This window comes from Capronia epimyces, assembly GCF_000585565.1.
Source record: "Capronia epimyces CBS 606.96 chromosome Unknown aczIQ-supercont1.9, whole genome shotgun sequence".
NCBI classification, from domain to species: Eukaryota; Fungi; Ascomycota; class Eurotiomycetes; order Chaetothyriales; family Herpotrichiellaceae; genus Capronia; species Capronia epimyces.
The window spans coordinates 1467698-1480736 of NW_006912912.1; the positions used below are offsets into that span (position 1 = coordinate 1467698).

Here is a 13039-nt window from a genome sequence, read left to right on the forward strand (position 1 = left end):
GAGCCTGATTAGTAAGGACTTAGGGGACCCCTAACCCTTTTCCCAGCTGCGTCGTGGCCGCTTTAAACGTCCTTAGGATCCTCCGACCTCAGCCCAAGGCTGCCCCTGGTGCCCCTTTTCTTCCATCTCGATTCTCCATCATCGTTCCTAGATTTGATTTCGATCCAGAAGACAGTCTCACATCTCACCCCTCACCCCAATGGGTTCATAATTCAATGGCGGGAACTGAGCTCTGGCAGCTCTCATATTTTCTATTTCCCGCCCTGATTCTCGTCCATCTCTACGTCTCGCCATATACCAAGGTGGAAGAATCCTTCAACATCCAAGCCACCCACGACATTTTGAAATATGGCATCCCGACACACAATGTCTACCTCAGGCTCAAAGCCCAATACGACCACATGACCTTTCGGGGCGCCGTCCCGAGGACATTCATCGGCGCTCTCGTCCTTGCCACCATTGCTCAGCCGATCATTTGGTATTGTCGACATGACGGAGAGCAACAGCAACTATTGGGTATGCAAAAGTGTCCAGTGGGCTCGGCCGTCTGAGAGGCTCCCGCTCCCCCCAGTCCTGGCGGATTCTGACCGACCCTGACCGACAGTCCGGGCCTTACTGGGCCTGTTCAACGCCATCGCCCTGGTCGGCTATGCTGCCGGCGTGAGACGAGCCTACGGCCAGGCCACGGCCGTGTGGTACACTGCTCTTCAGGCCAGCCAGTTCCATATCCTGTACTATTCTTCGCGGACGCTTCCAAACATGTTCGCTTTCGGAATCAGTATGACCCCCTCCCCTCCGGACCTTCCGTGCCCGTGTTGATGCTCGCAAGCGGTCTGACCTTTATTTACATTTCACAGGTACCTTCGCTCTACGCTTCTTCCTACCCGGTCACTCGACTTCAGAGGCGCAGGCCAGACGAGCCAGGCTGGCCTTGTATCTCTTGACCCTGGCAACCGTCATCTTCCGCTCGGAACTCGCATTGCTGCTTGCATCTCATTGCCTGTACATGCTGTTCAAGTCAGGCACAGGCGGTGTCTCGTCCGCCGTCGCCCTCGTCAGAAGAGTCTTCCTCCCCGCCGTTCTCTCCGCCACCGTGGCCGGCTTGCTATTGACCGTCAGCATCGACACTTTCTTCTGGCAGTCCCGCACTTTCCTGTGGCCTGAACTCGCCGCGTTTCTTTCCAACGTCTTCCCTTCGAAGGCAGATCTGGGCGCGTCGGCGTGGGGCACGTCTCCCTGGCACTGGTATTTCACGTCGGCCCTGCCACGACTGCTCTTGAACCCAACTCTCTTGCTCTTGCTACCGTGGGGGTTGACCACTACATTGCGTTCGTCACTGGCAGACCTCATAATACCGTCCCTCGGATACATCGGCCTCTATTCCATCCTCCCGCATAAGGAGACGAGATTTCTGTTCCCCGTCATCCCACCATTGACAGCTGCAGTCGCGTTATGTGCAAACTACATTTCCACGCGTCGTGGACGCTCTGTATTCTACTCCTTGACGACATACGTACTTGTTCTGAGCACGGTTTTGACGGCTACCATCTCGCACGTTGTTCTTCTGCCTCTCTCCGCACAGACCTATCCGGGTGCCCACGCATTGAGGGCGCTGCACACACTTTCTCTCAACTACGGCCCTCAGCCTGTCATCCGCGTCCACCTGACAAATCTGGCTCTGCAAACCGGCGTCACACACTTTGTCGAGGCGTTGCCATCAAACGTAGCTGCTCGGCCGGTATTTACCCTCCCAGGCTCCCCTGACGGAAGCAAGCCGGCAATCATCTCCGCACGGCCTACGGTCTGGATGTACGATAAAACCGACAACAGCTCCGATTTCCTCCCCCCTGCCTTCTGGAACCAATTTGACTATGTTGTTGTTGAGGATCCGGGTCAGGTTCTCGGGGCCTGGGACGTGGTCGATAGGGTCCCTGGGCTCGGAAGGCCTAAGATCCTAGATCCCGCCACCGGTCGCGGGTTGATCGTCCTTGGACCAAAGCAGCAGCGAAGACAGGATGACGGGCTGGCGCGGTTGGCGGCGGCCATGTACGGGGATGTCGGTAAATGGGGGTATGGCGTGCTGCATGATATCCTCAGAGAAGGCTTTGGGGCTGAAAAAATGGTTGGTCCAGGCTGGAGTTGGACGAACGGCTGGTGGCTGCACTGGGGATTGGAGACAAAGTTGTACATTCTCAAGAGGGCCGAGGGTGGAATCCGACCATGACGGGCGAGTGTCTTCATTTCGGACCATGCCTGGCCGTCGAAGCAGTTGACACCATTCCATTCTGTTCTTTCTTTGTTTGACGAATACAGAGTACAAGGCTCACCTGGATGTCACCTCCCCTGTTCTAAGGTGCCAGCCCTTTGCTCCAGGCCTGACACCATCTCCCCGACGACCTTGACGTTACCCTTCATCGCCTCCTCCAGTTCAGACATGCCTTTTTCCACGGTTTCCACAGCGTCTCTCCACTGTCTGATCTCGTCGCGCATCTCGGCCTGCCTCTTTTCGACGGCGTCTAGGCTGTTCTTCGCCTCGGCGGCACCAGCATGGATCACACTGAGCGTCCGCAACCGCTCCAGAACCACGGGTAACAGGGGCTGCAGGTTCTGGATGGACGGCAGAAGCTGGTACAGGGCGGTGATTTTGGCAGATTGCTCGTCGAGAAACAGGCGGGATTGTATTTGCAGAGATTCGTCCCCGGGCCCGGCGAGGTCGGCGACCGCTTGGTTGGCGGCCGAGGCGTTAGACAGCCCGCGGCGTGGGCGGGTATTGGTGTGGACGGTCGCCGAGACAAGTTGCCGCATTCGGGTCTCGTGCAAGTCGGATAGGGATTGCATGGCTTGTTTCCGCACGTTGGTCAGGCGGTCGGCCTCGGCGATCAGAGTCTTCAGCTTCGACGATACAGAGTCGAGCAGAGGCGTCGTGTGGGGTGGCGAGGATGTTGTCTGTGCCGCCGATTGCGAGTCTGGCAGCGCCAGGGCATTTGATAGTGTACTGATTTTGATGGAGAGCTTCTCGAGGGTCGGCAGGATAGAGCTCTTTGGGGTGTTGGCGCTGGTAGATGATATCCCGAGGGCAGCCTCAAGTGCGCCAAGTCTGTCTGAAAACGCTGCCACGGCCGGAAGGGCTGAAACGGTTGGTGGGCTATCCTGCTGCTCCGGATGGGCTGCCTTTCTTGTGAGCCGCTGTCTCTGGCGTGACTGCGTGTCCAGTGTTGATAAGAACTCGTCCTCGAGCGTAATGTTAGATTTCGGCCTGGCCTTCGTGCTTAAAGTGTCAAGCAGCCTGCTCAGTTGCTCGACATCATCGACGTTTCCGCCCTCTTCATCTGCTGTGGCTTGCCGTGGTTGCTGCTGCTCGACACTGTCCTTGACGTCTCCATCTGTGTCCTTGTCAAGCTCGCGTCTCTCCAACTGGAGTCGCACCTCTTCAGCTTCCCTCTTTAATCTGGCCAACTTCCTGCTCAGACTTTCGTCCTCACTGTCACTGAGATCCCCAAGTTCCTCCGCTCCGTTCTCCTGGATTCGTCGTCTCCGGCGTGAACTGCGGGTTCGGTATGAGCGTCGAGGGCCACCGATGGCATCTGAAAAGTCGACGTCTCTTGCATCCACCACGGAGGGTTCGAATCGTCGTCTTGCACCATCTCGATCGAGGGGATGACGATCGAGGTCCGCGCGGGAGTCATCGTCTGAGGGAGCTGGGGACCAGGTGCGAACTGTACCAGTCTGTCCAAAAAGTCAACCCCGTAGACTGGGAGGGGGAGTGGTGCAGCTAGCATACCTGTGCGGTGGACACATCATCCGCCAGATCTGGCGTCTCGTATACTTCGGGAGCAGCGTCCTGCGGGACTTGCCATTAGCACGGGTTGCGGCATTCCCAGCGTCTTGTAACGGCCGATGACGAATGGGGGACTCACGAGGTCAGGTAGACCAGCGTACTTTTTGCTGGCCGCCATTGTGCGTTGCTCCTTGCTTGAGCTGGTGGGTTCGGTGTCTGTGTACTCGCTATGTCCTGTGGACAGAGAAACATAGGTAGATGTGTACGGAGTACGGATACATATGATCGAGTGTTCCCGATTCGACCAGGACCCAAACAATCTTGGCAAGCCCCGGATTTGCGAGTCACCACTCCAGGCACGGCCAAGTCTCAGCTCCAGCCGATGATTCGGGGGGCTGCGGCCTCCTAGCCTTCGGAGCCCCCTGACCTCAGGAAAAATGCTATGCTTGATCCAAGTCCTGGTTTGTATTACAGATACAGATATGGTTCGGAAAACATACTCTTCATTATTTAGCGGCCACGATGAGGGCCAATGTTGGTGCTCGCCATATTCTGATGGTGGATGGAATGGATAGCAAACAACAATCTTCGCGTTATCAAGACGCCGCCCTGCCCTTATCCTTGTGCACATGCTTGTCCGCATCCATGTCGACCAAGAATCGTTCCCATGTCGATATGACATTCTGATAGAAATCCATGTGTTGTGTCGCTAACGCGCCGAGGGTATCTCTGAATTCCTGGCCCTTTATCCTCTCGAAATCCGCCACTTCCCGAACAACTTGCTCATCAAACATTTCACTGGTCGATTTGGCACTCTCGACTTCGCGGTTCAGCTCGGCAATCTTGAGTTCCAGTTTCCGCGCTCGGTCTTTTCTCGCCGCTTCGTGATCAACGCCTCTCATGTCCTCCACTTTATGTCGGATGAAGGTGGCAGGATTGAGATTTGAGCCCTGGGAATATGGATTGTTTGATGCGAGTATGTCGCGCTCGGATGTCGCTTTCTGCAAGTACTCAGTGAGGCCCTCAAAGTCGAGTTGCTTTTGCTCCCGGGTCTTCAGTAATGATTTCACAGAGTTGATGTAAGCTTCCATGTCCCGCAGACTTCCCAGATAGTTCTGGTCAGTGTGGTCCTTGATAGCTTTCCAGCCCTTGGACGTCTCTTCCACACAGCCAGCGAAGGTCTGTACTGGGGCCTCAATGGTGGGCTCTAGAGGAGTAAGTCTCCGCATGTTGGTTGCCAAATCGGCATAATCAAACTCCAGGTCGCCCTCCCTCCGAACCACCCTAGCCACGATTTTTTCCACATGCGAAAGATCCTCGTCGAGCTTGTTCGCCCTTTCCGTGACTTCTATAAACCTCTTATCGGGCTTGTGAACCTTGGAGAAGGCATTGAGCATTGTATCTGCGACATTATCGAAGAAACCTGACGGAGCGGCTGCATTGGCGCCGCTTTCCCCGGTGACGGTACCTCTCGGAGGTCTCATGCGCATCTGCGAGTTCCAATCGGCGGTTTCCAGAAACAATAAAAGTATCGGGGCCCTGCGTAGAACTGGATGTAGAGTACAGCGCTTCAAAAATCGATGTAATGACCACGCCCGGCGTTGAGTGAACTCTGTGCTGAACCGATCCCCTCTCACATATGCCATGTTGTTCTTCTCGGGCAGTGGAGGTACGGCACATGCCGGGTAATCTCGATGTAAAGTCTGCCGAAGGAACACAAAGTCTGTGAAGCGTCGTCTCACAGAGAAATCGGTCTTCTGGAACGTCTTGAAATCCGTCTGCAGGAGCGTCAGTGGTGCTGAGTGGTATCTCCTCCGGTGGGCCAAAGGCTTACATGAGTAGTAACCAAATATGACACATATGCGTCCTTTGTACCATCATTCTCCTTCAGTGGGCTGTCCACTATGACTTCCAGGATACCATCCCGGCCTATGCCCGCCAAATCAACGTTATCGGCATGCTCACCTGCCTGCGGCTCTCGGGATATGCTGTCGCTTCTCCGGCCAGTGCCAGGTCGGCTGGGCAGGTCGGCTTGGAAAGGCGCGGATGACTCGGCCTGTTGTGCATCCTCTCGTTGCCACGAAACACTGTCAAAGTCGCCGTGGTCGTCCATCTCTGCCTGTTACCCAATGCCCCGCAGCCAACGCTTCCCGGGTAAGCTGTGATCGTCCTATGCTCGGAGGCAGCTGGATGAAGTGAGGATGGGGCTCCGTGGTGCCGGGGCGTCAGATTGACCGAGAACCCAAAGCGAAACGCGCATGAGCAATTGGGCACGATAGCGGTCTGGTAGGAGATTCGTCGTGAGTCAAGTTTAGGATCCTGGGGCAGTCTGGAGCTTGTCAGCCGCGACCGCTGCCACTGCACCGCCTGCACCGCAACATGCACTGACACATGACGCGCGTCTTGGCATGATCCCCAACCGCAGCCTGATCACATGATCAGCTCCAACTTACGACTGAACTTGAACCTAGTTTGTCATGTTTGGGGTGATATGATGACCATGGAGCAAAATGAGATGTGTTAAGCTGGCATTATACTCTGTAGAGATCTCATCTATGTCAAGGCTGAGCTTTTCAGAACTCAAATTCGGCTCTGAATTGGTCCAGGCCCATGCCAGTACCCACCCGCTCAGTCAGGTCCCTCCTGCCCATCCCAGTAAATGCTCTCCGCAGGGTATCGTAAAGGTTCGTGCTCTCATTTTGGTGCATCATTCTTTCCAACTCGGCATCAGGGACATCGCCATCTCCCACAATTTCACGCGCTTGATCCAAACCTTGTTCGCCCACAATGCGGTGGAGATTCAATGCCCCAAGCAAATGTCCAGCTGCCTCGGGATAGCAACCAATGTTGATACACGAGACTCCCAGATTATAACGGGCTCGAACAAAGTTAGGGTTAACTTCAAGAGCCTTACAATAGGCCGTGATGGCGTCTTCCGACCTGCCCGAATTCGCCAATGTTGCCCCTAGCCTGTTCCACAAGAGATGCAGTTGTCCTTCGCTGTTGACCGACCCGGTCTCTGCTGATGCGAGAGCAGCTTTGAAACAGTCCACGGCTTTTTCGAATTCTTCGTTCCCATAGAAGAGAACTCCAAGACCCACCTGGACGTCAGGGTCCATATGTTCGCCAGATGGCGACAATTGCGCCGCTCTAATGAACAGATCGACCACACGCTCATGCAGGATTGCACGGTCTGTAAACCCAATTTGGGCAGGATCCGACAGGTCCTCTGGAGGATGTATCTGAGGATATTTGACGCTCAGCCATCGCTCCAAGGTTCGATAGGCAGTGCTGTCGTATCCCTCGTTGGTGTAAGAAACTGCCAAACCCATGAGAGCGTCTAGATTGTTAGGGTCCAATTGTAACGCTCTCTCTAGAGCACGGATAGCTGGCGCTTCCTTTTCATTTTGTGCTTGGGCCGAACCAAGAAGGACCCAGGCCTCCACATGGTTAGGGTCTTGCTGAACGGCCGCCTCAAACGCCAGAGATGCAAGAGAAAGGTTACCGTGAGTTTCAAGAATCTCCTTTCCTTGTTCAAAAGCTGATTTAGACGCATGACTGTTCTCTAGAAACGGATTGTGTGACTCGAACATGTAGTCTCCGAGCATCGGTTCTCGTTCGAAAGGATTATGCGTACCCATACCCATAGTAGAGTCGAAGTTGTCCCATGCGGCATAATCTTCGGTAGAGAATGCATTTTCATACTCGGAGGTGTCTTCGGCCATTTGCCTGGATATATGTTCAGCCTGGACCCGGGTCCACACACGTTCGAACTCCTGGGCTTCGACTGACCTGTCAATTTGATCCAGTTCTCTCTCCATCGCTTCATTGGCTTGGTCAGACAGACTGTCTTGTTGTATTTCAAGTTCTTTGAATTGAGCCTCCCAATTCGCGTCGTCAAGCTCAACCATTCTACCTTTGCCCTTGTCTGCGGTCTGTTCGGGTTGTTGTTGCATATGAAGTGGAGTATAATTCATCCCCATGCTCACTGGGCCCATGTAACCCATTCCCATAGGTCTCTGGTATGCGTTGACCATCGGAGGAGTGTGTGTGATGGGACTGGCGGTCTGTTGGGGGTTGGCTTGTTGGAAGTGGCCAAACTCTCGTGGGGAAAACCCGGCCGGTCGTTGCGCTGCTATCTTAGAATTGGCGAACGCGGTCTCCATGCGTGCTTGTTCGCCGGGATCAAAATCGGCCACCCAGCCGGGAGACGGTGATCGACGAGTTATTCCCTGGACGTTGGGGAGGTCTTGTCGGAGTTGGTCCATTGCGAAATGCTGTGGCAATTGACCGCTCTGGTGCATAAAGTCGTTCATCATCTATACACAGTTCAGCCACTGGGCAATTTGAGAGAAGATACATAGCCCGACTCACCTGGTCTGATCCATTTGGAGCCATGCGGGACCGCATGCTCTCTTCCAGCCCACCAGGACCGCGGCCAACAAGGCGATCCCGCTGGAGCGAGTTGTCATTTTGGACATGATTCTTGAATTGTGTGAGAGGGTTGCCGGCGGTTGAGCACTCTGCGCCTCCTAGGAAAGACATTGTAGGGGTCCGAAGGACGACGCAGAAGCGAGGATGAAGAAGTTAGAGTAATTGACAGTTAGAAAGAGTTATGACAGTTGGAATAAGTCAGCAGCGGTGCCTGGGGGCGGAGCCGAGGCAGTCCTGCCAAACGCCATCATGCAAAGACGAAGCGCGGAGGCGACCCAAAAATGCCCGCTACGTATAATATTACCGGAGGCCCGAGGGGAATGGCCATGACATTACAGTACAGATCACGTGGTCCCATGTGATGCCGCCCGGTTGGTGATGATACTAGTATTACTGCATACTCCATATTGTCGTTCCAGCATGAGCCCTCCCACTTTGCAATTGTATTTCTATTTCTCTCGCGCTGAGATGCAGACCGGACAAGAGCAGGTTGTCTAGTCCAATGCCCGAAGAACTTGCTGTAATAATGTATACAGTCATACATCATGATTGGAGATTTGTAGTACACCCTGGCACTGACCGGACATGCCCCTGCCGCCATTCTTCCTCCAGCGCCGTAACCAACTGAAATACAAAATGTCTGCACTGGCAACGTGTAAATCCATACCGAGAATTCTCCTGATCATGATACTAAGTTTGAAGAGAAGCCGGCGGTGGACCGGGCCCTGAACCAAATTTTGTGCTGGTGCCCTCTACAGGGACCTCGAGTGATACTTACTGATGTACATAAAATGAGATGAACAGCGGTTCCTGGCTTTCTTCCGACGCCGCGGGCGTAACAATTCGAAGATCGCCACCGCATTTTCCACTGTTTCAATCGACAGACCCTATAGGAGAGCTTCCGGCCCCATGAACGCTCATGCGTAGATGTAAGTGTGTGAAGGAAGCTGGTGTGAATATCACCAAAAACGGGCAGTGTCGGTGACGGGGTGCAAGGCACTAGAAAAGTATTTTGCCGTCATGCCCAGTCAATGCTGACCCGGAGTCCGCCTCTTGCTAAAAAGTGCCAAGCACTTACTGGGTCTCCGGGAAGACATCGTCAGAGCTGGCAGGGGCCTCGTTCTTCGGCGCCCTGGATGCAGAGTTGAAAGAGTAGTCCACTCGTAGCCTCCGGCCGTAGATCTCTTTCTCAGACAAGACCTTCGCAGCCTCCATGGCGCTTTTGACGTCGACAAAGTCGGCATGCGCGAAGCCTCTTGGCTGACCGGTACGGCGATCGATCGCAACCCTGACATCGATGACGTTTCTGATACCACGGAACAGGTTGCTCAGGTCACGGTCGGTCATCTCGAAGGACATGTTGCCGATGAAAAGTGTCTTGGACGGTTCGTTCATTGGTTTGCGAGGAGTAGTGTGCTTGTCCAAGATGCCGCTGGTGCGGGCGGCATACTGGACAGTGATTCGACGGCCCTCGAACAGCTGCAGGTTGAGAGCCTCCAGGGCCGCGTCTGCAGCCTCTTGTGTTGAGAAATCAACGTAGCCAAAACTAAATTGTGTCAGCATGCTTACCAATGCTAAAGGGAGGATGTAGCTAACCCTTTGCTTAAGCCGCGCGGATCTCGGACAATCTTGCAACTCGTCACAGTTCCAAATCGAGCAAATTCCTTGACGAGGTCGGTCTCGGTAACATCGAAGAACAGATTTCCAATATAGAGAGTAGGCTTGCGCTCGAACAATCCATTCCATCCCGCTGGGGCTCCAGACGCAGCCTGTGTCGGTGAGGAAGAAGCAGCCAGGCCTTCACCGATCTCGGCGGCCGGAAGTGTCTCCTCGGTGGCCTCTGTCGCATTTGCAGTCTCAGCGATAGCGGGGGGGGAGTCTTTGGGAACATCGCGAGGTTCGGCTGCCAGCTTCTCGTTGGTTTCCGCAGCTGGGAGTGTTTCTTCGGTGGCCTCTGTTAGATTGGCAGATTCTGCGATAACTGGAGTCTTGCTCTCCTTGTCGCTCTCGGTGGATGCCCATCTCCGTGGGGGTTGGGGTTGGGGTTGGGGTGTGAGACTCTTCGAAATTATCCGTGCAGAAGTATTGCTGACTGAAATATACGTTCGCGAAGGAGAGACAAGGGAGGCGGGCTGGGAAGTGAGCAGGCGCGATGCACAGCGGCGAAGGGCAAACCTAGGATCTGTCAGACATGCCGCCTCGGCCCAGAAAGCAGGATACTTACATCTTGACAAGCGGTATGGTAGAGTCTAGCAGATTAGAATAAACGGCAGAGTGGTAAGAGAAACTAAGCCGATGTATGGATTGATTAAAACAGAGATGTAAAGAAGCTGTATCGCGATCACTGAGACCCTGCACTTCAAGAAAAAAGTTCGAGGACGGGACACCGGCAGCCGAGGGAAAGGCTCTAGCCTCATATGGTCAAAGTACCTTGGCGCGGCCGCAGCCTCGTCCGCCAGTCACGTTACTGTCAATGTCAGATCTACATAGGTAGGTACCTGACAGACTCGGAGTAGTGGGAGAGGTAGGCACAGGTAGGTATTACAGCGCCGAGCTCTCGAGGCAGAGCACTACATAAGATGCTGGTCAGACAGCATGCGACTCGGCTGTGTATGCATTGAGGCCATCCGACACGTCGCATTTGCGCAGTTCAGTTCCTGGTGATTCCGACACTTCAGTAAACATAGCGAAAGTACACGTTCTCCTTGTCTGTCAAGTCATCAAACGCAACACGCTCTGCCTCCTTTTCGTCCAAGGCCATTCGGTCTCTCCGCTGATTTTCCGTCTTGAGCAAGAAATAGAGCGCCACGGCCAAGACAATTACCAGCACATAGCATCCGATGATCCCCTCCCATAACCGCGGGTAATGCTCACCGACGGTCTCGTACACGATAAAGAACGGCGAAGCGATGTTTCCGACCGTGTACAGGACAAAAGTGGCAGCAGCCATAAAACTCTTCTTTGTGTTGCCCGCCACGTTTGCCATGCCCATACTGACTATCAGACTAGTCACGGGGGCAAAGGTTCCAATGATTGTGTAGCCGGCGATGGGCGTGCCAGCATGCTCATACCAACTGCTTTTCCAGATCATCGCGCAACCAGCAATGACAGGCAGGCAACACGCAATGAGCATGATCAGTCGAACGTTCGGCACCTTGAGACTGAGGAAGCCGGCGAGCAGGATGCCCACCAAGCAAACTCCCCCCATGGGCATTTGCCAAAGCAATGAATCGTAGGCAGACCAGCCGAAGGTCGACACGATGAGAGGTCCGAAGCCAGACACGGCACCATTGACAGAATATGCCGCGCCCATCATGATGGCGATCATCCAGACCTTCAAGTCGAAGAGCGCCTCTTTGAACTGCGACCATTTGATCTTTTGGCACCGAACCCCTAGTTGACCCATACGTAGCCGTTCAACGGCTACTCTCTTCTCTTCTTCGGTGAACCACCATGCCTGTGCCGGAGAGTTGGGGAAGAAAAGGAAGACACATCCATATACTGCCGTCAGTGCGCCGGTCATGAGATACAGATACTGCCATCTCTTCAGAGCGCCTCCGGTGATATGGGCAAAGCCAAAGTTGATGGCAGCCCCGATGATGGTCCATGCTCCAGTCGCGGAATACCAAAGACATTGTCGCCACGTCTGCTCAGCCTGGGTATAGAACCCGCTCACGATGACCATGAAGGCGGTTGGAATGACCGACTCTGCGAAGCCCAGAAAGAAGCGCTGCGCCCATAGTCCCTTGTATGTCGTGACACCCGCTGTTGACATGGCAATAGCACCCCATACAATCACCACAAGACCGACGGTGCGACCTACGTGAAATCGTTGGAACAGGTATGTCAGAGGCCCCACCCCAGCGAGCATGCCGAAATAGAACAGTGAGGTCGCCCAACTAAGGCGGGTCGTCGAGACTTTGGGCGGTGTTGTTGTCGGATCCGTCACGACCTTCAGCTCGAGGTCTGTCACCATGCCAAAGACAGCCGCACCACCCAAGATGGCCTGCACGGTGTGAGTATCAGCATCATCGTCCGCCTGCTGCTTGGAACTTGCTGTCTGCTGGATCATCTGCCTCATGGAGCTGGTTTTCTCCGGCCTCGATGAATCAGGAAAACCGACGCACCTTGTCATAGTACACCAAGCCATAGCCAACAAACATCAAGGGAATCAGTGCCAAATCGATCTTCCGAACCACCCGCCGTTCGACTTCTTTGTCCCAAGGCTGTGCATAATCCGGCACAACCGAAGCGGCGATATCCCTATTACCTAGTCGAGAGCAGGGTCAATCCCTCGGTTCGGCTTTTGATCCCTTTGCAGAGCAACTCACCAGGCCTGTTCAACATAGCTTCTGTTTGACACGGTTTTATCTTAGCGACAATATAGGCAGCAGAGTCTCTGTGCAATCGATCCTGTACGGAAAGTGGTTCGAGTACTGGAGAGCAAAAGAAGCGGCGCTGGGACACCCCTCTGATGTATGCCAGCAAGACCAACTCACTTGGCCCAGCCTAGACTACCGCGTCGACGAACTAGTAGGAAGAGCCGGGTCTTCGAATTTCCCAACAGCCTGGGAAATTTTCACGCTTCGGTGATGGCTGGTACAATCACTACATGTAATAATGCGCAGCGCGTGCGCTATCGGCCAAACTAGACGTGAGATACTCTTTGAACCCCACTTGGAGCCTAGCGAGCTCTCTAGAACCTCCAGTCGTCTTTGAGGTTCGTATGTGCCCTCGGGTCTGGCTGGGGTGGCGCCGGCTTGGGCGCTCAGCGCGCATTCAGTATGATGCCTTCCCGTCCTTTACCATTTGTGGTTAGACTGCAAA

At 54.3% G+C, this 13039-nt stretch overlaps 5 protein-coding genes across 5 annotated transcripts; 1 reads left to right on the forward strand and 4 right to left on the reverse strand.

Moving 5' to 3' along the window:
* Positions 1-215: 215 nt before the first annotated feature.
* A1O3_09516 (uncharacterized protein) lies at positions 216-2224 on the forward strand (the record flags this gene model as incomplete). Its single annotated transcript, XM_007739610.1, has 3 exons — positions 216-516; positions 605-778; positions 858-2224. 3 exons carry the CDS (start codon positions 216-218, stop codon positions 2222-2224), a joined length of 1842 nt encoding a protein of 613 aa, XP_007737800.1.
* A 110-nt stretch (positions 2225-2334) lies between these two features.
* Positions 2335-3956, reverse strand: A1O3_09517 (uncharacterized protein; the record flags this gene model as incomplete). Its single annotated transcript, XM_007739611.1, has 3 exons — positions 2335-3726; positions 3782-3841; positions 3918-3956. The coding sequence occupies 3 exons, from the start codon at positions 3954-3956 to the stop codon at positions 2335-2337; spliced, it is 1491 nt and encodes a 496-aa protein (XP_007737801.1).
* A 418-nt stretch (positions 3957-4374) lies between these two features.
* A1O3_09518 (sorting nexin-4) lies at positions 4375-5891 on the reverse strand (the record flags this gene model as incomplete). Its single annotated transcript, XM_007739612.1, has 2 exons — positions 4375-5556; positions 5613-5891. The coding sequence occupies 2 exons, from the start codon at positions 5889-5891 to the stop codon at positions 4375-4377; spliced, it is 1461 nt and encodes a 486-aa protein (XP_007737802.1).
* Positions 5892-6351: 460 nt separating this feature from the next.
* A1O3_09519 (uncharacterized protein) lies at positions 6352-8323 on the reverse strand (the record flags this gene model as incomplete). Its single annotated transcript, XM_007739613.1, has 2 exons — positions 6352-8097; positions 8153-8323. 2 exons carry the CDS (start codon positions 8321-8323, stop codon positions 6352-6354), a joined length of 1917 nt encoding a protein of 638 aa, XP_007737803.1.
* A 963-nt stretch (positions 8324-9286) lies between these two features.
* On the reverse strand, positions 9287-12559 carry A1O3_09520 (uncharacterized protein; the record flags this gene model as incomplete). The annotated part of the gene is made up of 5 exons (XM_007739614.1): positions 9287-9758; positions 9809-10387; positions 10909-12218; positions 12340-12482; positions 12544-12559. The coding sequence occupies 5 exons, from the start codon at positions 12557-12559 to the stop codon at positions 9287-9289; spliced, it is 2520 nt and encodes an 839-aa protein (XP_007737804.1).
* Between the last annotated feature and the right edge of the window lie 480 nt (positions 12560-13039).